Below are 25,978 nucleotides of genomic sequence, written 5' to 3' on the forward strand. Positions count from 1 at the left end.
CTTGCATGGGTTCCATTACCAACTGCTGGAATAGTTCTCCTTGCAGATAATCCAGGATCTCCCTATTTCTAGAAGACCACACAATAGGGATACCCCAATCAACATCTGGTGTGTTAAAATCACCTATAATACTTCCCCTTTTAAAGCTATATTCTGAATGTCTGCTATTAAATCTGTCCACTTCTTCCATCTGTGAAGGAGGCCTGTATATCACACCAATGTAAATCTTTCCAAATTGATCCACAGTGCCTCTTCCTTGCCCTGAAGATCCTGCAATTGTGTGACTTTAATATAATCTTTAACATATTGAGCAGAGTTGTGGTTCTACCCTGCTCATAGATGCACTGGAATAATGATAATTGTACAAATATTTCCAATCATAAGAACATAAGAACATAAGCAATGCCTCTGCTGGGTCAGACCTGAGGTCCATCGTGCCCAGCAGTCCGCTCACGCGGCGGCCCAACAGGTCCAGGACCTATGTAGTAAACCTCTATCTATACCCTTCTATCCCCTTTTCCAGCAGGAAATTGTCCAATCCTTTCTTAAACCCCGATACTGTTCCCTGCCCTATAACGTCCTCTGGAAGCGCGTTCCAGGTGTCGACCACACGTTGGGTAAAGAAGAACTTCCTAGCATTCGTTTTGAATCTGTCCCCTTTCAACTTTTCCGAATGCCCTCTTGTTTTTTTATTTTCTGAAAGTTTGAAGAATCTGTCCCTCTCTACTCTCTCTATGCCTTTCATAATCTTGTAAGTCTCTATCATATCCCCTCTAAGTCTCCTCTTCTCCAGGGAAAAGAGACCCAGGTTCTCCAATCTCTCAGCGTATGAAAGATTTTCCATCCCCTTAATTAGTCGTGTCGCTCTCCTCTGAACTCTCTCGAGTAACGCCATATCCTTCTTAAGGTACGGCGACCAATACTGGACGCAGTACTCAAGTTGCGGACGCACCATTGCCCGGTACAGCGGCAGGATAACTTCTTTCGTTCTGGTTGTAATACCCTTCTTGATTATATTATTTATTAAATTTAACAGATATCTTGGATCAAAAGGCATTTATTTGTACAATGGAGGCACATTACAAGTCAGATAGTATAAATGCAACTTCCCTGACTTAACGCCCTCAAAATTCCATTCTGCTAGGTTCACATATATATACCTAATATATGACGACATTTTACTGCCTGCATATAATTGGGCATACAAGGCGCTTGCATGCATATTGGGGAGTGTCTTTCCCCCCTCACACAAGAATTTCTAAAAGTTACATTTTAATACTAGCTTATCTAATAAAGAAAGATACAGAAGAAACCAGGAAAAAGTATCTATAATAATAAAATGCTAGCCGCGCATGCGCAATCTCACCGCATGTTCCCTGAGATCTGATCTGTCGCGCTGTGCCAGCGAGAGTGCGCATGCGCGCTTAGTACGTCACTGGCGGGGATGGAGAGAAGCAGCGCTGCTGGGCAAGGGGCCGTCCTCGTCCGCCCTGGCTTCCTGGTCACACCGAGACCAGGGCAATCTCAAGGCGCAGTGGCCATGCTAGGGGTAGGGTAGGGAGGAGGGCTTTGAGGCAGGCGGCTGTCGGCGGAGAGCAGCCGAATGCAGGAAGCGGAGCGCCAAGGGAAAAAAAAAACCAAAAAACAACCGAGCGAGCTGGGCCGCTGAGAAAGCGCGGGAGGCCCGGACAGAGCTGCGGACGGGGACGGAGCTGGGGCAGTGAGCTTTCCCTGCGGCTGTCCGCTGAAGCGAATAGCTTTCCAGCGGCTACGTTTCGCACCCTCTGCCACAACTTCCTGTTTCCGGCAGGGCGGGATGCGGCAGATGGAAAGAAGTTGCGGCGGAGGGAGCGGGACATTGGAGAAGCAAACTTTTGGGTGGTGTTGGAAACTTCAGAGACAGGATTGTAGGTAGGACGTGGGGATGGGGCGTTTGAGAATGAGGGACAGAAGTCGGGCCGCGGATGATGAGCCTCAGGAGAATGGGAGGAAGAGATGCCAGACCGTGGGCAGAGCAATCCACACACTTTGAATTCGGGTGAAGAGAGCTGTTTGGGTTGTGAGGGCAGTGAAATGCGCGTGACTTGGTATCTCTGGGTTATCTGTTCTTTAAGGCTGGCTGAGTTTTGCTTAATATCTGTTTGGAAGGTTGAAAACAATTGCTATTGTCTTTAAAATTGGCAGTCTGGATGATGACGTCAAAATTCAAGGCAGTTCAGAGAAGTGGTGTGGGGGGAGGGAAATGGAGGGGGAGGGAATGCTGCTTTGGCTGCTGCACAGGGAAGTGGTGGGAGAGAAATGCTGCTGCATAGGAGAGAGACAGATAGATAGAAAGACAGACAGACAGACAGCGTGAGGAAGGGAGACAGAAAGAAAAGAAGAAAGACACAGGGGCAGGGAGATACACAGAAAGACAGACAGACAAAGGGGGCCAGGGACAGAGACAGACAGAAATAAAGACAGACAGACATATATTCTAGCACCCGTTAATGTAACGGTCTAAAATACTAGTTACAATATAATATACTTACAGAGGAAAAATTATCCATACACAACAGCTTTAAATTATTTCTCCTTAAAAGTCAAACTGCTGCTCCCATGTTACTGAGTTACTCGAGTATGCACTGAAAATCCAGTGTCTCAGTGAAAGAGAAGGGGAGTGGCCAATCCACTCCCACAAAACCTACATTTTCCTATATGAATCCTCCAGTACAATTTTTAGAGGTAATTATATTTCAATCTGAACCCTTGAATATGAAAGTTCCTACATTGTTTACTAAAATGTAATTCATCATATATGCATTTTGTATATCCAATTAGCATTTCTAACCTTACCCTGCAAAAAAGGAGAGGGAACCCCCCCCCCCCTCCCCTGGAATGTAATCTCTGTAGTTAGAAGAAAAGTCCATTGCTATAGCAACCAGGTCAAAAGCCAAACCTTACCTTCCACAGGTCTCTGGCGACCAGACTGGGCACACATTGAAACAATGGAACTAAGCTACAGCTTGGGTTATCTTCTCTGTCCTTCAACAAAGCTATCAATTAATTCTAGGGTCCTGAGAGAATGCTGCTCTTCTCTTGTTTCCAGTGATCCCAGTACAAAACACATATTTAGATCAATATATTATCCTATATTTGTCTTATCTGGTTTATGTTCTGGTTTATCCAATTGTAATTTGATATAGCCACTCATAAAGCCTTCTCTTGGATTAAGTCCCTATCTTATCAATATATATTCCCTCACTAATAAAATCCAAAGTGATGAGAAGACAGCATAGTGGCTATTTTATATTTCATGCTTGCCTATTCCACCACATCTGTCCATTTTTAATAGGCTGCCACCCCCAGGTTCATTTGAGCCAAAGGGCCAAATCAATATAATTCTACTTCTCCTCCTTTTCTTCCTACCCTGTCTTTCCTGAACAGATTATATCCCGATATAACTATATAGCAGTCATGGTTCTCCATGAACTATGTCTCTGTGATTGCCACTAAACCCAACTTATCCTTTCCATTACAGCTTCTAGATACAGAACCTTGTTTTCCATACATCTAGCATTAGTATATACTGCTTTCCATGCATTACCCCCTTATTCTCATATGGTTGCTAATCAAGTTTTATTTGTCTTTGTATGGTGTTTCTATTAAATGCAACATGTAGTTTATTGTTTCACCTTGGAAAATTAAAAACAGTGTACATAGTTTAAAAAATATACCTTGCTTCAAAGGGGAGCAATATAGTTTGAGGTATAGGTCCATCTAGCATCTATTTCCACAGTGGCCAACCTAGGTCACAAGTACCTGACAGAAACCGAAATAGTAGCAACATCCATACTACCGATCCCAGGGCAAGCAGTGGCTTCCCCCATTGTTTGTCTCAATAGCAGAATATAGACTTTGCCTCCAGGAAATTGTCCAAACCTTTACGTTAACCGCTGTTAACACATCCTCTGGCGGCAAATCCCAGAGCTTAAGTATACTTTGAGTGAAATAATATTTCCTCCTAAGGTGGAGAAGGAGTGTAATGATTTGTGTGGTGACCTGAGAACCTGAAGAACTGGGTTCATTTCTCATTGTAGCTCCTTGTGCCCCTGGTCAAATTACCTAATTCTCCATTGCCACAAAACTTAGGACCTCTTTTATCAAACAAATTAGCATAGACCGGTGTGGCAAGTGCACTGAAGCCCACTGAGATTTAAAGGGCTTTGGTGCATTTGCCGCATGGCTTAATAAAACAGACTCACGCAGTATTCTTGTGCTAACTAGCGTTTGATAATGTAGATGCACTAAGGACCAGATTCTGTTAACGACGCCTATATTTGTAGGCATCTACAATGTAGGCATCTAGATATGTCAATCACACATTAGGCTTCGCTACATTGTAGATATCTACAATGTAGGCCAGGGTTTACCTCACCTACATTGAGGCACCTAATGTAGGCGCCTATTGGCGCTTAATGATGTCTAGCAGTGCCTAACTTTCAAAAAGACCCCCCCAATCCACCCCTAACCATGCCTACATGGAGTTAGGCGCCTACTGATTTAGACACCACCCACCCAATTAACCTTACATTTTTTTGTTAAAGCTCATTAATGACACCATTAACTCTAATTTTGAAACTGATTTTATTAATGTGGGCACCTACAATTTAGGTACGACTTATAGAATTTCCCCCTAAATGACTGTAAGGTTTTGCAGGGGCTTCAGCAGACAAACAGGTCAGGTGGTGGCCTTACAATCCACTAGAGGTACTGGGTTTAGTGCCCTAAGGAGATTCAGCAGGAAGTGAAATTAATGACAATGATAGCCAAGCGTGGTTGCCTAAAGAATATATTGTGCAGAAATAGGCTTAATATAACAGAGACGCAATGCTTATAAAAGAGATACATCAAAAATATGCTTGGTACTGAAGTTCAGAAAAATATTCTATTACAGAGATAGAAATAGGCTTTACAAATACAGAGTAGATTTAGAGACTGCTTCTGTGTGTGAGAGAAAATGGACAGTTTACCTGAATGAATGTGTGTCTGTCTTAGGTGTATAGGTGTGAATAGGCAGAAAGAAAAAATTCAGCAAGGGAGGAGGAAGCCAGAGGGTCCAGCAAAAGAGAGAGAGAGGGTGAGCAAGAGAGGAAGCTTTTATAAGTTGACTACAAAATAGAATCCATTGTGGTTATGTACCCATATCTTTCTGTAAACTGTTTGAAACAATGGTAAATTAGGTGTGTGTGGGGTGTGAAAGACTGGAAGAGAAAAGAGAGAGAAACTGTCCCTCATAGACTGGAGTGACTGTTAATTTCCAGGATCACTCCAACAATGACTTCTGAATGGCCATATCTTTGCCAGAACATACAGCTGGGGCCATTCTCTTCCCTAAGCACCGGACCTTAGCATATCTGTATCCTCCCCGCCTTCTATCAGGGTTCTTTGTCAAGCACTGATAATGTAGAAGTACTTTAGGGCATTTGCACTGACATCCCCTAAGATCAGATATGATTGATATAATTTCCCATAGGCCAACAACAAATGCTGGCAGTTATCAATGTAAGTCTGGGCTGACATCTCCCATATTCTTTTTATTTTTTATCTTATTATTTTAAATGAAGGCAAGCTTGTGGTACCATGCTTTATGGTATCACTTCTGTAACTGTTTTGTAAACATCCAGTTTGCCCTTCTAAGCTGCCTCTCTCTTACCACCAATATTACATCAGCAAGTCCCCTTATCCTGCACAGTCTTTAGGCTATGAAGATAAACAGTTCCCATTATGAGTCCAGACCTCTGTCATAGGTTGGGCCATGACTATTGGGCAGGGAAACCCAATACACTAACTCTTACCCATCTTGGAGGACATGAACTGTGCATAAGGGATGCAGGAAGCTTTCTCAGAAGGTTTAGGTTTAAAGATATCAAGATGCCATGAGCTGGATATGAGGGTATGGGAAGATATCATATACTATGTCTGACCCTGGTATACCATGTGATACAACTTGTAAGAATAGCCAAATTAGAACCAAATTTAGAAAGTGTCAGAGAGAGATACTGGAAAATCATGTATAACTATTTTAAAAGGTAGGGGGAACCTTGTGGGACATTTGTTGTAAAGAAATGTACATGTGTTTCATTTTGCAGCATAGGAAAATCATAACCATACATAGCACAATTTATACAATAATTAAGATAATGATAGGGTGAATTAAAACATTAAAGACAAGATAGGCAAATAACTAAAGAAAAGTTGGTTAGGCCAACAGCAAATGCTGGCAGTTATCAATGTAAGACTCGGCTGATAATGGCTAGAGTTGGAATACCCACTCTCCACACCTTACATGCCCCCTTAACAAAAAATATAAATTTTTTTAGGGTATACACATTTTGAAGTTATCACAGAATGCCTGAGCATATCCCACGGTAATCCATTTTTAACTACTTTATAGCCTAACTACTTAGTAAATTGACCCAAAGATTTCATTGCATAAAATTGGACCTGTGCTAAAATAACCCGTCGTAATGGTCACCGATGTTGATAACTAGAATAATGCAGAGCAAAAACTCTTGGTCTTGACATAAAATTCATTATTCTGTTTAGCTGTTAGGTGAAGAGAGATTTCAAGATATTGAAAAAATCAAAACAATTGGAAGCACATACATGGCTGTATCAGGACTGTCACCGGAAAAACAGGTAAGAAGCTGCTGATGTTTATCTGCTATTAAGCAACGTCTATCAGGCTTGAGTCATGGCACCCACTGTATGAAATGATAACTTCCTTGGTTTTTCAGATATATGTTAAGAGTGCCTAAAAAAGGCATCCTTTCCATGCTTCTGAAAGCTGGCAATCATGATGATGTTTTAAACAAATTTATCTCTTTGACCTTTAAGCGAAAAGCTTCAAGTCACACTAGCATTCTAATACTGCTGTCTGGAAACATAGATAATATTATAGTTTGCTAATCCTTTTCTCCTCCTTTTTATTTTCTGGATTTGGATTTTGGATGTACTTACTTTCCAAATCTGAGCTCAAGGTGAGATACAATCAGGTGTGGTAGGTAATTCCCAGCCCAGGTAGGCTTACAATAGAAGGGGCCTGTTTACTGAGGGCTTTCTCTCATTTTCAGGCTGATGCAAAAGGTCTCGTAAGAAAACATTCAGCAGTGATGCAGAACACAAATGAGAGGCAAATTCTAAGCACGTACAGCTTACATGCTACAGAGGAAAAGTCTGCCAGACCTAGACTTACTGACGTCTAGATTTCCCCGGACATGTCCAGAGGACCGGACGGCTTTTCAAAACTCAGCACTTTGTCCGGGTTTTTAAAAGCTTTCCTCCACATTGCGTCGGGCAGGAGGGCATCCACGCATGCTCGGATGTCTTGCCCACGAGAGCAGGCAGTTGGGGGGGGTGGGGCTGGGGGTGGGCCTGGAGTGTGATGGAGTGGAATGGGGGTGGGTCTAGGGGGATCCGGATTTTCCAAACGGAAAATCTGGTAACCCTAGCCAGACCTGTGCATACAAAGGTTCTGCATTAAGGGTGGCTTCACCGTGCGCATATCTGAACATAGCAAAAGCTAACATTAAATATCAGCCTTGCAGAAATTTCATTCACAAGACATTTTTATGAGGCTAATATTTATTTGCAAGTTTATGCAACACGACATGTGCAGAGGTGTGCTGGCACGTTCTTTTTCTTCAGACAGGCATATGATTACCTCCGTGCACAGCTGTTACTTCCATTTGAACTTTTAAAGTTGCAGGTACTTGCTATGAACACAGAAATAAAAACTGGCAGTAAAGCCAAAATTCTATATATGGTGACGAAATATCAGTGCTGATAAAATTTCATGCTAAGAACTATTATATAAATGATGCTCAGAGTTGGACACCGTTTATAGGATAGATATAAACAGGATAGAGTCGGTCCAGAGGAAGGCTACTAAAATGGTTGTTGGTCTTCGTCATAAGGTGTATGGGGACAGATTTAAAGATCTCAATATGAATACTTTGGAGGAAAAGCGGGAGAGGGGAGTTACGATAGAGACATTTAAACATCTGCATGGCATAAATACCATGAGGCGAGTCTCTTTCATTTGAAAGGAAGCTCTAGAAGGCAAGGGCATAAGATGAAGTTAAGAAGTGATAGGTTCAGGAGTAATCAAAGAAATACTTTTTTACAGAAAGGGTGGTAGATGCAGGAATAGTCTCCTGGTAGAGGTGGTGGAGACAAAGATTGATTCTGAATTCAAGAAAGTGTGGGACAGACATGGGAGATCTCTTAGGGAGAGGAGGAAATAGTGGATGCTGTGGATGGGCAGACTAGATGGGCCATTTGGCCTTTATCTGCCTCATGTTTCTATGCATTGAGATGTCACTTTGTTGCTGTTGCAGAGGCTGCTGACTGGTCACTCAGGCATCTCTGTTAAGCAAGATGAAATCGATGGGGTTAGGTGAGACACTAATTGCATGGGTTAATGATTGGCTGAGTGGTAGACTTCAGAGGGTGGTGGTCAACGGCACCCTTTCTGAGACATCGGATGTGACCAGCGGAGTGCAACAGGGCTCAATCCTGGGTCCATTCCTTTTTAACATATTCATAAGGGACTTGTCCCGAGGGCTTCAGGGTAAAGTAACACTATTCGCCGATGACGCCAAAATATGTAATATAGTAAGTGAAAGCAATCGGCAGGATAGTATGACGCAGGATCTGCTTACGTTGGAAAACTGGTCCTCGACATGGCAGCTGGGCTTCAACGCTAAGAAATGTAAGGTCATGCATCTCGGCAGCGGAAATCCATGCAAAACTTACACCTTAAATGGAGAAACACTAGCTAGGACTTCAGAAGAACGAGACTTGGGAGTAATCATCAGTGCAGACATGAAGGCTGCCAAACAAGTAGAGAAGGCCTCATCCAAGGCAAGGCAAATGATGGGATGTATCAGTAGAAGCTTCATCAGCCGCAAACCTGAAGTCATAATGCCACTATACAGAACCATGGTGAGACCTCATCTGGAATACTGTGTGCAATTCTGGAGGCCACATTACCATAAAGACGTGCTTAGAGTTGAGTCGGTTCAACGGATGGCCACTAGGATGATCTCCGGGCTTAAGGGTCTCTCGTACGAAGAAAGACTAAACAAATTGCAGCTCTGCACTCTAGAGGAACGCAGGGAAAGGTGGGACATGATTGAGACATTTAAATACATCACAGGATGTGTTGAGGTGGAAGACGACATCTTCTTTCCCAAAGGACCCTCGGTCACAAGGGGGCACCCGCTCAAACTCAGAGGAGGGAAATTTAATGATGACATCAGGAAGTATTTCTTCACAGAAAGGGTAGTAGATCACTGGAACAAGCTTCCAATGCAGGTGATCAAGGCCACCAGCGTGCTTGACTTTAAGAATAAATGGGACATACACGTGGGATCCCTACGAGAGTAGAGTTAAGGAACTAGGTCATTAGCACTCAGACTTAATGGGGTGGGTCAGAAGAGTGGGCAGACTTGATGGGCTATAGCCCTTTTCTGCCGTCATCTTTCTATGTTTCTATGTTTCTCTCTCTTTCTCTGGTTTCTTCTAGTCACTACCAGTCACTTGGGTCTCTTCCGGTCACCACCAGTCACTTCCATTCACTCAGGTCTCATCTGGTCACCATCAGTCACTTCTGGTCACTCAGGTCTCTTACAGACATCACTGGTTAATTCAGCTCTCCCAGTAATTTGGTCCCCACAGATCCACTGGTCACAAGTCAATTCAGCTCTCCTGGTACCTTGGTCCCCGCTGGTCACTGGTTAATTCGGGTTTGAGCTTACTGGGAGGTAGGCGGGTGCCAGCAAGCATCCTCTCAAGGGTCACTCTTAGGAGTTCCTGATGCCAGGAACTCTCCCTCACTTGTCTTTCTGGCCTCCAGGTCAGGTCTGCAAGCTCCTGTTTCTCTTGGGGTGAGATCTTTTCCAGCTGGACTCAACATGCAAATGCCTTGCTTCGCTTAGCCTGCTGGGAACAGCCTAAACTTAGCAGGTTTTAGCATATGGCTTCTCCATGTAGCTTTCTCTCAGCGGTGATTTGGGTGATAGTGACTCTACCCAACTCAAGCGTCACCGGTTGAGTGTCAAGGTCCTTTGAGCTACTTCTCTGGACCAGTAGTCTGCATTGCTATGATTTTTCCCAGCATGATGTTCCACTCTGAAGCAGAACGTCTACTCTAGAGCATTAAATATTGCATCAGATGAGGGTTGGAGCTTTTCATTTGCTGCAACCAGTGCAAAAGTGCATGATCAGTTACTAGTACGAATTCTCCTCCAGTTAAGTAATACTGTAATGGCTTACTTGCCCACTTAATTGCAAGCCATTCCTTTTCAATAGTTGAGTAGCATTGTTCAGTCATTGAAAGTTTCCCACTTAAGTAAAGGACAGAGTGTTCGTCTTTGCCGAACTCCTGTCTTAGTGCTGTCCCAAGTCCTGTACCTGATGCATCTGTTTGCAGGATGAAGTTATGTTTAAAGTTCACATTTTTCAGAGCTGGTTCTTGGCACAAGATCTCTTTGAACCAGTTTAAGGTCCCGTTCGGTAGCTTCATTCCACTCAAGTTTATTTGGGCGATTCTTCCGTAGTAAGTCAGCTATGCATGTAGCCTCATCAGCAAAGTTCGATATAAATTTATGATAGTAGCCTATGATACCTAGAAAGTGTCACTCTGTTTTGTTGATGGGATGAAGTATGGTCTGGACTGCCTCTACTTTGGAGGGAATGGGCTTAACTCAACTGTTTCCCATGCAAAATCTGAAGTACTGGATTTCTTTCTGTCCTAAGGCACACTCCTTTGGGTTGGCAATGAGTCCCGATCGTTGTTGAGTATTGCAGATGATGGTAAGGTGTTGTATGTGTTGGTTCCATGATTCAGAAAATATCAACCAGGCTATGGTATAGGTTGAATGAGGCTGGAGAATGATTTTCACAACTTTTTTAAATAATGTGGGAATTCCATGTAACTCAATGGGGAGGACGGTAAACTGGTATAGGCCTTGATGGGTTATGAACGCTATCTTTTCTGTTGAGGACTTTTCATGTTGAGGACAAATCCAATGGGATTTGCCAGCATTCTTTTGTGAGGTCCAGTGTGGAGAAGAATTGGACCCCCTCCCCCAGCTCTTAAGAACATAAGAACTGCCATACTAGGATACATAAGCAGCAAGCACTGTTTGGTTTGGGGGGACCCAGGAGCTCCGCCCAGGCCCCACCAGAATCCCGAAGAGTGGAGCGGCCTCTCACCGGCCCCTGACTACCCCACACACCTCCTCATGGCACTGTACTTTTAAGGCAGCTGCCACACAACATCAATGAGCAGGGCTGCCTCAGAAGTAGAATGAAGGGTTCCAGGGAGGCCTGCTCGTTGACGCAGCGCAGCGGCTACCCAAAGATTTTTAAAGTACAACACCAAAAAGCAGATGGGAGGGTGGGTACCAATTGAGACCTGCAGTTTTGGGGGAGGCCATGTCCCCTGTGACCTCCCCCATTCCAGCACCCATGCTAGGACAGTCTGAAGGTCCATCAAGCCCAATATCCTGTTTCCAACCCAGTATCGTGTGGCCAACCCAGGTCCCAAGTACCTAGCTAGATCCAAAGTAGTAAAACAGATTGTATGCTGCTTATCCTAGGAATAAGCAATGGATTTCCCTAAGCCATCTCAATAATGGCCTATGGATTTATCTTTTTGGAAACTATCTAAGCCTTTTTTTTAAACCCCGCTAAGCTAACTGATTTCACCACATTCTCCAGCAATGAATTCCAGAATTTAATTACATGTTGTGTGAAGAAATATTTTCTCCAGTTTGTTTTAAAACTCCTATTTAGTAGCTTCATCGCATGCCTCCTAGTCCTAGTATTTTTGGAAAGAGTGAACAAGCGATTCACATCTACCCTTTCCACTCAACTCAGTATTTTATAGACCTCTATTATATCACCCCTGAGCCGTCTCTTCTCGAAGCAGAAGAGCCCTAGCCATTTTAGCTTTTCCACATATTGAAGTCATCCCATCCCTTTTATCATTTCCGTCGCTCACTGAATCTACAATGAGTTGCAGCTAGCACCGATATTACATAGATTCTATTTCATTAAACAGGTTGAAGACCAAAATACCTAGAGTTGCTTGTTCTTTGTTTTGATAATGAATAATATTTTGAGCTTCAGCATAAATATGTTATCACTTTACACAAATCGTCTCGGTACAAATGCATTCAGCTGGAAGCCATTAATCTTTTTTCCTCCATTAGCGGCAGACTGCTGGGGCTTAATGAGACCTGAGATATCTGTGCATGAGTGAATTTTTCACCTATTTATCTTTTCCAGAATATAAAATAAGGCATGATTGCAGTAAATAACATACGCAACGAGAGGGGGGTGGGGGGGGGAAACAGGTGAATGGCATCTTACTCAATGCTCATTTTTGTATTTGCTTTCCAGCTATGTGAGGATAAATGGGGGCATTTGTGTGCTGTGGCAGACTTCTCTCTAGCACTGAATGAAAGCATTCAAGAGATCAACAAGCATTCATTTAACAACTTTGAACTCCGGATAGGTAAGTGGAGTCCAAGTATTAGATCAAAACAACAAAGCATTATAAACAATGTTGTTGTTGTTTTTATTAAACCCCGCGAGATTTGTTTTTAGTTCATAGCATTTCCATTCATTGTAGTTCAATTTGAGACTCTTTTTTTTTTTTTTTTTTTTTTTTAGTTCAAAAATTTTTATTGAGTTTAGTAGATGAAGTACAATAAATGTTCAAGAAACATGCATGCCGTACGAATGCAAAGATTCACAAAATATTATCTACATAATGTAATACAGCAGGCAGACCTATGCCTATCTATAAGGAGGAAAGTAGCAGCACGACATGCAGCCAAAAGTACATGTAATATCCAAAAACACAGAGCAATTAGGGACCCTTTTACTAAGCTGTGGTTAAAAAAAAAAAAAAGGTTTTAGGGTACCCTTGCACAGGTTTTATCCCATGTGCTAACATCATTTTTGCTGCAGCAGTTTTTTTTAGTTTTAAAGACCATCCACTAATGTTGCCATTAGTATAGTTTTTATCAGGGGACCTTAGGGCTCCTTTTATCGAGCCGCGCTAGCGGAGTTAACGCGCGTGACTTTTCATCACGCGTTAACCCCCGCGCTGGCCTAAAAACTGCCGCCTGCTCAAGGGAGGCATTAGCGGCTAGCGCGGCCGGCGGTTTAGCGCGCGGTATTCCGTGCGTTAAACTGCTAGCGCGGCTTGATAAAAGGAGCCCTTAGTGTACCCTGGTTTTGATTTTTCTATGATTGCTTCTGAGTCCAGCAGACGTTTCAGGTTTTATTTTTAAAAGTTTGCATTCCCAGCACTGGAGTGACACCTAGTGGACCCATAATCACACCCCCTTAGGCAGGCCACCATCTGGGGGCTGAAACACGGACCGTGTCGGGTCATCGATTGGATCCATCCAACATAGGACATTTCATTTATGGGACTTTTTACCTATATGATTTTATATGTATTATAATTTGAGGAAATAAAGATCTTTTTGTCTCACGGTTGACTTGTTCTATCCCACTCTCCACTTGTTTTTCTTTTGTTTGATTTTCGTGGGGTTTCTGTTCCCTCTTTTTTTTTTCTATATTTGCCATTAGTATGCAGCCAATAATAAAAGTTACCACGAGAGCAGTATTGCCACCCATTTTGTAGGTGGTGGTAATCCTGCGCAAGCCAGTTAGCACACGGTATTGTAGCTTTGCTAAGAAAGTAGCACAAGAATGCCCTCCCTCCCCCTCTTGACATGCCCCCATCCACAAATAATTCACTGCTTAGCAACGAGTCTCAGTATATTCTATGTCCGGGTCATCCTCCAAGTTCCAAGGGATTGCATCTCTTTGGTCTATCCCCATGTCTTCTGTTTGTATAGGAGGCTGGTTGGGCAAGGACGTCATTGGATCCAGGACTGATACAAGAATATTAGATACTCATAAGAACATAAGAATTGCTGCTGCTGGGTCAGACCAGTGGTCCATCATGCCCAGCAGTCCGCTCACGCGACGGCCCCCAGGTCAAAGACCAGTGCTCTAAAATGAGTCCAGCCTCACCTGTGTACATCCCAGTTTAGCAGGGACTTGTCCAGCTTAGTCTTGAAATCCTGGAAGGTGTTTTCCCCTACAACAGACTCTGGAAGAGCGTTCCAGCTCTCCACTACTCTCTGGGTGAAGAAGAACTTCCATACGTTTGTATGGAATCTATCCCCTTTCAACTTTAGAGAGTGCCCTCTCGTTCTCCTTACCATGGAGAGTGTGATCAGTCTGTTTTATCTACTAAGTCTATTCCCTTCAGTATTTTGAATGTTTCGATCATGTCTCCCCTCAGTCTCCTCTTTTCTTTTTTTTTTTTTAATTCTTTATTTATCATTTTAAATTTTTAACAAAATCAAACATTTTGTACAGAAAGATTGTCTGATCATACACAAAGAAGAAAAATTTTTTCCCATAATACTAAAAATCTCTAATCATATAATCTCAAGTCCTCAATGAAATGATCCAAGAATTTATGAGTGAACTTTAAGGAAATCAATTAATAAATTCTATACAAGAAAAAGTATCTAATGACTGGATTAAGGAGCTTATATTCTATTTAATCAAGTCCATTTGTTGTTACTATTATGTTGTTCCTTCCTTTTCCAAACGTTTCAGCGTCAAGAAAGCTGTAAGTTGAGCCGGTTCAAAAAACACATATTTATTATCTCGATACCTTATTATACATTTACATGGGAAACGTAAAAAGAAAATACCACCCAGCTGTGTAACTCCTGCTTTCATCAGAAGAAATTGACGTCTACGGTTCTGAGTTTCTCTACTAACATCTGGAAACATTTGTATTTTCAAACCCAGAAATTCTTTATTTTTGTTCTTAAAAAACATTTTTAATATCCAATCCTTATCTGGCAACAACGCTACAGATAATAAGAGAGTTGCTGGTTTAGCCAAATCTTTATCTGATGTTTCCAAAATTGCTTTCAAATCTTGTTGAAGGACTTGTACTTCCTGTTTCTGGTCCTCCGCTTGCTGATCCATTACTTTGGTAGGCAAATAATATACCCGAGTGAGAGGAGGTATTGATTCCTCAGGAATATTTAATATCTCTGTAAAATACCTTTTTATCATCTCCCTTGGGTTTATAGATGGAATTTTTGGAAAGTTCAGTAAGCGCAGGTTATTAGTCCGAGAATTATTTTCCATAGTTTCCATTTTTCTTCTAATAATTTGATTATCTTTTATTATTGTAGATTGAACTTGTTTAATCATTATTACTTCTTTTTCAATTTCTCCTACTTTTTCTTTAATGTTGGAAATTTCCTGTTTATTTTCCTCTATTGTTTGTTTTTGAATTTTTATGTTCTTTTCTCCTTCTTTAATCTGTTTAGTTAGTGAGTCTCCCAGTTTTGAAACCAGATCCCATATTGAGTCAAGAGTCATCACTTCAGCTGGTTTTTCATGTTTAAAGAAAGTCTCATGTAAAGTTAAGGAAGGCTCACCTTGACTGCCTTCTGTCTGCCGATCCGGGTTTTCTCCTCCCTCAGATCTCCTATCCGCTGGAACTATCTCTGGGCTTAAAAAAGCCATAGAGACTTCTCCTTGCTGGCTCCCAGGTGTTACAGCCTCTCGGTCAGGGAGTGCTGCTACTTCTAACCCACTCCATTCGCGTGGGGAGCTCGCACTCAGCGGTGGGGGAGGTGGATTCCTCTGGTCGGGGCTCAGAGTAGTATCCAGCCCTGGGACTTCCGGTTCGGCGTCACTCCACACCGCAGGATCCAGCGGGCGACTCCCCGACGCTGCGGGCTCCCTCTGAAGGCGCTGTAGAAAATGCTCAATGGTAGCGAGAGGGGGGTGTTCAGGGCGCCGCGAGACTGCAGCGGTGCTCTTACCCCTTCTCTTCGGCATCGCAACGAGGGAAAAGGATCTGTTCACAAAAAAATGAACAACGATAGTTCCCACAGCGTCTCACCAGTCACAGGTACGAATCGCCATCTTGAATCCCCAGTCTCCTCTTTTCAAGGGAGAAGAGGCCCAGTTTCTCCAATCTCTCACTGTACGGCAACTCCTCCAGCCCCTTAACAATTTTAGTCGCTCTTCTCTGGACCCTTTCGAGTAGTATCGTGGCTTTCTTCATGTACGGCAACCAGTGCTGGATGCAGTACTCCAGATGAGGGCGTACCATGGCCCGGTACAGTGGCATGATAACATTCTCCAATTTATTCGTGAACTTTCAGCTTAAAGCCATCCTCAATTAAATTTTAGCCTCTAATCTGTCTTACTGCCCCTTCCCCTATGACAATGACTTCATTCCTCAGAATATTAATTTTTATTGTATGTGTGCAATGCTCACACGAAATATTGAGGGCAGTTTCCAAAAGTCATTTACCCAAGTCAATGGGCTACTTGAAAATTGTTGCTGCCTATTCACAGATGATCCGACCTTTTTAGATCTATTTGAATATTGTCCCCCTCCCCCCCTTTTGTAAGTAAAAGCACACACTGATGGGTCTTTGAGTTTTGTGGCTGTTTGGATGTATTGTTTTGCTTTGACACAACTGCTGTTTACTCCCACCTTTAAAAAAAAAAAATTGCTCCTCTAGACAACTATCTAGTCTTGCCTAATGGTTGGACCAGACCTGGTTAAATCAGCAGGTGGCTGCTTTGTCTCCCTCCTACAGTATGTTCTTCTAGCAAATACTGCTGGTCTTTCTGGGTAAATTTGTTGGACACACTCTCTTCCCTGGTTTCCGGGCAATCTGCTGTGTCACCTGCTCTCTTCATTGGTTCGAAGGCTACCCTTCCTGTAGGTACCATGTCCCATTTCCCATCCCCGTACTACGAGGATTCCTGCTGATGAGCTCTTCTCTCCCAGTCCTCCTGGGGAAAATAGGATCTTTTAAGCTTGAGAACTAGTTCCTGCTTCTTCCCTTCACACTTGGGGTGTCTTAGGCAGCTGCTGGGAACTGTGTCTTAAGGCTGATTCTTCCTGATCAGCCTCATGAGAGACATGCTTGCCACACTAAACATATAACAGTGCTAAATATATATATATATGTTTTTTTTCATTTTTGTATTTTAAAAAATACATTATCCGTGAGATTTATATATTGACACAAGAATATTTTTAAAATTTCAACAAAATGAGATACAATAGTGTTGACAGGTTGGGACACTTGGATATACACAAATAGACAAGACAGATGATTAATCAACAGTCTATGAGTCGATATATCTTCATCTATTGATCACAAACTTCAGATGGGCCCATTTCTAATTACCATGTCCTGCAAAAAGGCACTTCCCAAAGGCCAGCACTAGAACAGTTCTGAATGAAAACTCACCCCCTCCCCTTTTACAAAACAGTGATAGTGGTTTTTAGCACAGGCTGGCATGCCGAATGCTCTGCGCTGCTACCAACGCTCATAGGAACTCTATGAGTGTCGGGAGCAGCACAAAGCATTCAGCGTGCCGGCCTGCGCTAAAAAACAGTATTGCGGTTTTATAAAAAGGGAATAATAATAACAGTTTATATACCGCAGTACCGTTAAGTTCTATGCGGTTTACAAAAGAATAATGAAGTACAAGTTGAGAGAATTTAAGGGATGGGAAAACAAGAGGGGGATAGGGCGAGAGAACCGTTGTAGAGGGGAAGGAGAGTAACGGGTCAACTGTCTAGATACTTCAGGAATACCTCGTAAGTGGTGGGCGAGAGCAGTTGTTCTAGATCTTTGCCCCATAAAGCTGCTTGATGTGAGAGAAGGTGTTCATGGTGTTTTTTTAGTTTGCAACCTCTAACTAGGGGAGAAACGAAGTGCAAGTGGGAGCTTCTCTTGTGTCTGTTGGCTGAGAAGGAGAAGAGGTCAGTTATGTATTTAGGGGCTAGACCGTAAAGAACTTTAAAGCAGAGGCGGGCAAACTTAAACTTTACATGAGCTTCCAACAGCAGCCAGTGTAGTTGTTTGTAGTATGGCGTCACGTGATCAAATTTCTTTAGACCGAAGATAAGTCTGACCGCAGCGTTTTGCATTAATTGTAAGCGTCGCATATTTTTTTGGGAGATTGCTAAATAGGCGATGTTACAGTAGTCAAGTTGATTCAGTACGAGTGATTGTACCAGGATTCTGAATGCAGAGTTATCAAAATATGATTTAATGGATTTAAGCTTCCAGAGGGTGAAAAAAACCTTTTTGATTAAGGAGTCCACCTGGTCTTTCATGGTTAGGCATTGGTCAAGAGTTACACCCAGTATCTTAATGGTGGGCTATATAGGGTAGTTAAGTTTGTTGATGCCTAGTGGTGTTTTGGTGTCATGCGTGTGTGGTGAAGCAACGAAAAATTTTGTCTTCTCAGTATTGAGCTTGAGCTTGAAGTCTGTCATCCAGTGCTCCATCAAGTTTATGGCTTCTGATGCTTTGGGAATGGTTTCCGAGATGGAGTTGGCAAATGGGATGATGATCGTAAAGTCATCAGCGTAACTGAATAATTTTATCCCCAGCTGTGTTAATTGTATGCTCAGTGAGGTCATGTAGATATTGAAAAGCAATGGGGATAGCGGAGACCCTTGCGGTACACCGGATGGGTTGCTCCAGGTGTTGGAGAGATCATTATTGAAACGTACCTGATAGGTGCGGGATAGAAGGAAGCCATGAAACCAGTTTAGCACTTCACCCCTGATGCCAATAGTGTCTAGGCATTGTAGCATTTTCGCATGGTCTACTAGATCATTGGCGGAGCTCATATCAAATTGCATGATCAGGGCATTGAGGGAAGGGGATGAGTTTTCATTCAGAACTGTTCTAGTGCTGGCCTTTGGGAAGTGCCTGTTTGCAGGACATGAAATGAATGAGTCCACTCTTTAATGACCATCAGAGCAGTTTACAACAATTAAAAACAGAAATGAGAACTACAATAAAAATAGACTAGCATAACAATTACTGGGGGAAAAAATGTGCTCCAACATCCCAGGGTTCTCCAGAGAAGGCTTCTGAAAAGAGACGAGCCTTAAGCGATGCCTGGAACTTTGAATACAAGGATTCAGTACGGACCTCTAACAGAAGGGAATTCCACAAAATAGGGACAAACAACAAGAGGCACTGGAGATGTCAGATCCAACTTGTCACAATGTTGGATCTGACATCTCCAGTGCCTCTTCTTGTTGTTTGCTCTACTGTTCTTCGAGGCTTGGTACCACAAAAAAAGGGACAACAGAAAAAATGCTGAGTGATAGGTGGAGCTGAGCTTAGTCAAATGAAGTGCAGGAACAGACAAACAGTGTGAATCGTTGATCTGAGGGCACGAGCAGTGCAATTGGGGACTATGTGAAGATAATGTGGCATGCCAGAATGGAATGTTTTCAATGTCTGCAAGTTTCCTTCTAGAACTATTCATGACTGTTCTTTAAATGGCAGTTTCAACAGATACTGCATGCTATTAGCAACCACTAGATATTATTAATTCTGTACACACAGAACAAATGAATCAGACTTTAGTACGCATAACACGCATAAAGAAAAGGGCATCATGACTGTTCTTTGCAATTTGCCTTATACGTAAATCCAGAGAAACTTGCCTTTGAGAACATAAGAATTGCCGCTGCTGGGTCAGACCAGTGGTCCATCGTGCCCAGCAGTCCGCTCACGCAGCGGCCCCCAAGTCAAAGACCAATGCTCTAAATGAGTCCAGCCTCACCTGCGTACATTCCAGTTTAGCAAGAACTTGTCCAACTTTGTCATGAATCCCTGGAAGGTGTTTTCCCATTTAACAGACTCCGGAAGAGCGTTCACATGTTTCACAGAAAGCTAATATTCTTGGGCCTGTGAGGCCATTTGAACATGATATAAAGATCTCGACAAGATAGGTCCTATGGTCCTAATGAGGCAGTGGTGGCCAGAAAAGCAAACAAGATGCTAGGAATTCTTAGAAAAAGGATGGTAAGCAAGACAATTAATATCATAATGCCTCTCTATTGCTCCATGGTATCACATCACCTTGAGTATTGCACTCAATTCTGGTTGCCTAATCACAAAAAAGATATAGCAGAACTAGAAAAGGTTCAAAGAAGAGCAACCAAGATGATTAAGGGGATGGAACGCCTCTCATAAGAAGAAAGACTAAAGAGGTTAGGGCTCTTCAGCTTGGAAAAGAGGCAGCTAAGTGGAGATATGATTGAAGTCTACAAAAATCCTGAGTGGTATAGAGCAGGTACAAATGGATTGATTTTTTACTGCATTAAAAATTATAAGACTAGGAACACTCGATGAAGTTACAGGGAGATACTTTTAAAACCAGTAGGAGAAATATTTTTTTCACTCAGAGAATAGTTAAGCTCAAGGCCCAGCAAGAAGAGGAGGCCCATCTTCGGGCACCGGCACCAACACACAGGACATGCCAGTGCCGGTGCCGAGGCCCAGATGACAGTAAGCAATGGGTGGGTCTGGGGGACTTCAGATTGTGGCGGGGAGGGGGGGGTTGCCGAATCAGAGGGGTGCTGGATCGCGGTGGGGAGGGTGCCGGATCGCAGGGGGACCTTCGGGGGGAGCAATGCCGGTTCTCGTGGGGGGGATAGAGCAGTGCCGCTGGCCTCGGGGGGTGGGAACGTAACAAAGCGAGTTTCCTTTATTTCCTATGGGGAAACTCGCTTTGATATACGAGTATTTTGGTTTACGAGCATGCTTCTGGAACGAATTATGCTCGTAAACCAAGATACCACTGTATTGCCAAATCTGAAAGGAGAGCGTGACCATGGGACAGATCAGGGGCATTCTTAGAATTTGTGTGCAGTGTTATAGAATATAGTAGGTCAGCACTTAATTTAGGCCGTGAGGATTTATACCAGGTTTCAGTTGGTGTAAATCCTCGCTCCCATAACTGGGTGCAGATCCCGGCATAAAACACTTGGAGAGCTAATTATCGATTAGCGCTTAGCGCTTATTTTGTATGGCGCACCATGTGGAAGAGGGCACACTTTTTCCCAAGTTTGCTCTAGAGCAAGGATCTCAAAGTCCCTCCTTGAGGGCTGCAATCCAGTCGGGTTTTCAGGATTTCCCCAATGAATATGCATCAAAAGCCGTGCATGCACATAGATCTCATGCATATTCATTGGGGAAATCCTGAAAACCCGACTGGATTGCGGCTCTCAAGGAGGGACTTTGAGATCCCTGCTCTAGAAAGTTGCATAGGAATAGAAGGAGTAGCCTAATGGTCAGTGGAGTGCAATCCTGGGGAACCGAGTTCCGTTCCCAGTGCAGCTCCTTGCGACCCTAGGAAAGTCACTTAGGCCCTGTTTTGCTAAGGTGCACTAACCGATTAACGCACGCTAATCGATTTAGCACGCGCTAAACGCTAACGCGTGCATGTTAGTCCATGGACATGTTAGAGTCTAGCACACGCTAATTTGATTAGCATGCGCTAATCAGTTAGCGCACATTAGTAACACAGGGGGTTAACCTTCCATTGTCCCAGGTACAAAAACAACTTAATTCCCCCCCCCCCTTATCAAGAAATAAAGCGTGTACAAATTGTACAAAACTCCACTATAAAAATTATTAATAATGCAAGAAAATATGATCATGTCACTCCTCTTCTGTATAACACACACTGGCCACCCATTGAACATCAAATCACTTATAAAATAATGCTGTTAATATATAATACCATAGTTGTAGGTCAGCCAGAATTTATCAAGAATCTCCTAATCCCTCATTCCACGCAGCGTTCGCTCCGATCTTCTAATCAAAACTTGCTCTCCATCCCATCCTTGCGGCACATTAATACCATGAGAACTACGATACTCTCCATTGCTGCTCCCTCTCTCTGGAATTCGGCACCAAATCAATTAAGAGAGGCTACGTCTCTAGATATTTTTAAATCCAACTTAAAAACATTCCTTTTTAAGGACGCTTCTGAACCTTGACTAAGGACATGTTAAGACTTCATTAGATCCGGCCTTCAGGCCGCCCTTTCTTGTTTCCCTCCTTCTTGTATGACCCCTATTTGTTCTTTACTATCTAAATATTGTAGTTCTTTTCCCCTTTTTCCTCTCGTTCCAGTTAGTCCATGTTTTTATATTCTGCATACGTCTTTTGCCTTTACATTCGTCGAGTTAGGGCTCCTTTTACTAAGGTGCGCTAGCGTTTTTAACAATACTAACGCAAGCTCTATGGAGGTGTTAGCGTTTAGCGCATGTGGTATTGTTGCGCGTGCGCTAAAACCACCAGCGCACCTTAGGGCTCCTTTTACAAAGGTGCGTTAGGGCCTTAATGCGCGGAATAGCGCGCGCTAGCCGCTACCGCCTCCTCTTGAGCAGGCGGTAGTTTTTCAGGTAGCACACACTAGTCCGATGCGTGCGCTAAAAACGCTAGCGCACCTTTGTAAAAGGAGCCCTTAGTTTTTGGTTTTGGTTTTCCCCCCGTTTTTATTATTAATTGTTGTAAATATTGTTATTTTAATTCCGTAAATCTGCTTTGAATTCAGATAAGGCGGAATATCAAATTTTAATACACCTTGATCAAGCTGCTCTAGAGGTTTTTAACATGGACCGGCGAGGTCAGTGCTTATAGTTTATTAAAATTTGATTAAACGTTTAATATAAAATTTCAAAGCGCTGTACAATAAAATCTAAAGTTGAAATAAACATCGAAAAATAAACATATACCATACAGAACAAACTAACTTGGGGGGGGGGGGAAGAGGGTAACAACAAAAGGATAGAAGGGAAAAATTACAATTCTTAAAATAATAAAACATAAGGATAAGATGGGGAAAAGTATAGTTTTAGGAATAAAAAATAAAATAAAAGGCATAGGATAAATCAATCGTAAGCATTTTAAACTACTCTTAAATTTATCCAAACTCTGTTCTGCTCTTATGTACAAAGGAAGTGAGTTCCAAATTGAAGGTGCCGTTACCGAGAAGATATATGTGCGACGAGTGCCAATTATTTTTAGTGAAGGCACATTAACCCGTCTTTTACAAAGGTGTGCTAAGCTTTTTAGCGCGCACTAAACACTAAAGCGTGCATGTTATCCTATGGACGTGTTAGCGGTTAGCCCACGCGTTGATTTAGCACACGCTAAATCCGCGCTAAAACACTTAGCAAGTCTTTGTAAAAGAGGGCCTAAGAGTATGTTGAGATGCAGACCTTAGGATTCTAGGGTGATCATATGGAATAAGGATTCTATCTATAAACGCTGGCTCACACTAAAAACCTCTAGTGCAGCTTGATAAAAAGGGGCCCTTAGATTGTGAGCCCGCTAGGAACAGAGAACGTACCTGCATATAATGTATACAACACTGCGCATGTCCAGTGACACTACAGTAGTAGTCAATTTCAACCATCCCCACTGGAATCTAACCTGGACCTGCTAAGATCCAGCCCATCCCCATAATTAGGATTGCCAGATTTCCTCTTTGAAAGAAAAGAGGGCAACTGGCCCTGCCCCGCTCCATCCCAAGCCCAGCCCTGTTCTGCCTCCATCTCCGCCCTAACCCCGCCCCCTAGGAACCTCTGGTTTCCATCCCTGAGTTTGGGTAGGGTTATCAGACATCCAGATTTCCCTGGATCTTTCCTCCTTTTGAGGACATGTCCGGGGGTCCAGATCAATTTCAAAACCCGGCACTTTGTCTAGGTTTTGAAAAGCTTCTAACAAATCGTCATCAGGCAGGAGGGCATCCGCGCCTTCTGCCCAACAAGAGTAGGCAGCGGGGAGCGGGACTAGGGTGGGATTGGGGGTGGGGGTGGTACCAGGGCATAACGGGGCAGGTCTAGGGGGTCCGGATTTTCCATTTGGAAAATCTGATAACCCTAAGTTCAGGGCCGCGTCTGGAGGGCCCCTGCGCATGCGCAGACCCCAACGTGATGATATCACGTGCATATGCATCTGCATATGACATCATACACATCAACGTCCTTGTATGTGCACAGGGCCTCCAGATGGGGCTTCCAAAACTCAGACAAACTGCCAGGTTTTGGACATCCCTCTGAGCACCTGGACAGTCCTCTAAAAAAAGGATATGTCTGGGTTTCCCCGGACGTCTGTTAACCCTACCCACAATTAATCTCATGTCAATGCTATTATTTTACTTGCTCATAGCCCTCTGTTTTCTTCCAACCCCAACAGCCTCCCATGGGGTTTGTTTTCAGTGGTTTTCATCGATGTGTGTTCCAAGCCTCAGTCTGATGTTCTAGCTGCCATCTGGGCATTCCAAGCCTCATTCTGCAGTGCAATGTTTTGAATATTTGAATCTATGTTTTTTTTCAGGCAATTTGATATCATTTTTCCTTTCCTTTGTTTCAGGTATTAGTCATGGCTCAGTTGTAGCAGGAGTTATTGGTGCTAAGAAACCCCAGTATGATATCTGGGGCAAAACTGTTAACTTGGCAAGTCGAATGGACAGCACTGGTGTTAGTGGCAGAATACAAGTGCCTGAAGAAACGTATCTTATCCTGAAGGATCAAGGATTTGCCTTTGAGTACCGAGGAGAGATTTACGTCAAGGGTATCAGTGAGCAAGAAGGAAAAATCAAAACCTATTTCCTTCTAGGAAGAGTACAGCCAAATCCTTTAATATTACAGCCAAGAAAACTAACTGGACAGTATTCGTTAGCAGCTGTTGTACTAGGACTCGTACAGTCCCTTAACAGGCAAAAACAGAAACAAATTCTGAATGAGAACAACAACTCGGGTATCATGAAGGGACATTATAACAGACGGACTTTACTAACTTCTAGTGGATCTGAGGCAGTGACCCAGGCAGAGGGCACTGACAAAACTGAATTGCCATAATAAACATTTTCTGTGTGTTCATTTTTTTTGTATTTCTTTTATATATAAATACATAAATAAAAAAGGGTATAATTTTTTTACAATTAGTATGATAATTTTTTTTTGTGCTCCCGGTTTCTACACTCTGAACTGTAAGTGAAATGTACGATAGACATTGGGAGCCAGTCTTAAGATACCTCATGCCTGGCGCATCCTGGAACTGGATCTTGCTGGGCCATATTGCTTGCTTCCTGTTTGGTGACCCACTAGTATGTGTGTTTCTATATGGGTAGTGCAAAGTTCAAGTGACCATATTGGCCATAGAGCGTCCAAGCAATCCTTGTATGCTAAAGGTTATAATATTTGAGTCCTTACCTTCTCCTACCCCCTCTTTTACTAAGGTGCGCTAACCGACTAGTGCGCGCTAAATGCTAACGTGTCCATAGACTAACCCACACACATTAGCGTTTAGCGCACGCTAATCGGTTAGTAAAAGATGGCCCTAGTCCCGCATCCTCCTGCCACTGCCGTCCCACTCCTCACCCTTTCGTGCCTCTTAGCCCACCTCTTCTCACATCCCTTCTAAGCAAAGTGTATGTGTGATCACTAAAGCTCGTAAGGCCCCTTGAACAAAGCCGCAGTAGCGATGCTGCTGCGGCAAATGCACTGAAGCCTTTAGGAATAGAATGGGCTTTGGTGCATTTACCACGGTAGCAGTGGCATAGCGAAGGTAAGAGGCGCCCCTCCCCTGCCCCTGTCTCCGCCCCCCCTCGCTTTTTCCCCCATCCCGCCTGCCGCAGGCGCCTCCCTTCCCTTCCCCCTTGCCTCTAGTTGACGACGTTGCTCGTGGCGGTCAACAACGTGCTCCCCGCGACCCTGTCGGCTCCTCCTCTGACATCACTTCTTATGCGCGGCGCCTAGTAGTGACATCAGCGGAAGAGCCGACAGGGTCGCGAAGAGCACGTCGTTGACTGCCACAAATGACAGCTTCCACTAGAGGTACGGGGGGGAAGGGAGGTGCGTGCGTGGATGGGGAGGAATGGGAAGAGGCGGGAGGGTGCCAGCACCCCCACCAATATGGCGCCCAGGGTGGACCGCCCCCCTTGCCCCCCCCCCTTACTACGCCATTGCATGGTAGCATCGCTACTGTGGCTTTGTAAAAGGGACCCA

The 25,978-nt window shown here is 43.4% G+C and overlaps 1 protein-coding gene across 4 annotated transcripts in view; it reads left to right on the forward strand.

Annotated features, from left to right (window-relative positions):
- The window catches only part of ADCY8 (adenylate cyclase 8), a 588,267-nt gene extending 563,362 nt beyond the window's left edge, over positions 1–24,905 (forward strand). For all 4 annotated transcript variants that reach the window (XM_033933219.1, XM_033933220.1, XM_033933217.1 and 1 more), the window contains 3 exons: positions 6,589–6,681; positions 12,454–12,568; positions 24,342–24,905. In XM_033933219.1, coding sequence (XP_033789110.1) covers positions 6,589–6,681; positions 12,454–12,568; positions 24,342–24,829 — 696 coding nt within the window. In that variant the 3' untranslated portion in view covers positions 24,830–24,905. The remainder of the gene's footprint in view (positions 1–6,588; positions 6,682–12,453; positions 12,569–24,341) is intronic.
- Positions 24,906–25,978: the final 1,073 nt, after the last annotated feature.

This window comes from Geotrypetes seraphini, chromosome 2 (assembly GCF_902459505.1).
Source record: "Geotrypetes seraphini chromosome 2, aGeoSer1.1, whole genome shotgun sequence".
Classification (NCBI taxonomy): domain Eukaryota; kingdom Metazoa; phylum Chordata; class Amphibia; order Gymnophiona; family Dermophiidae; genus Geotrypetes; species Geotrypetes seraphini.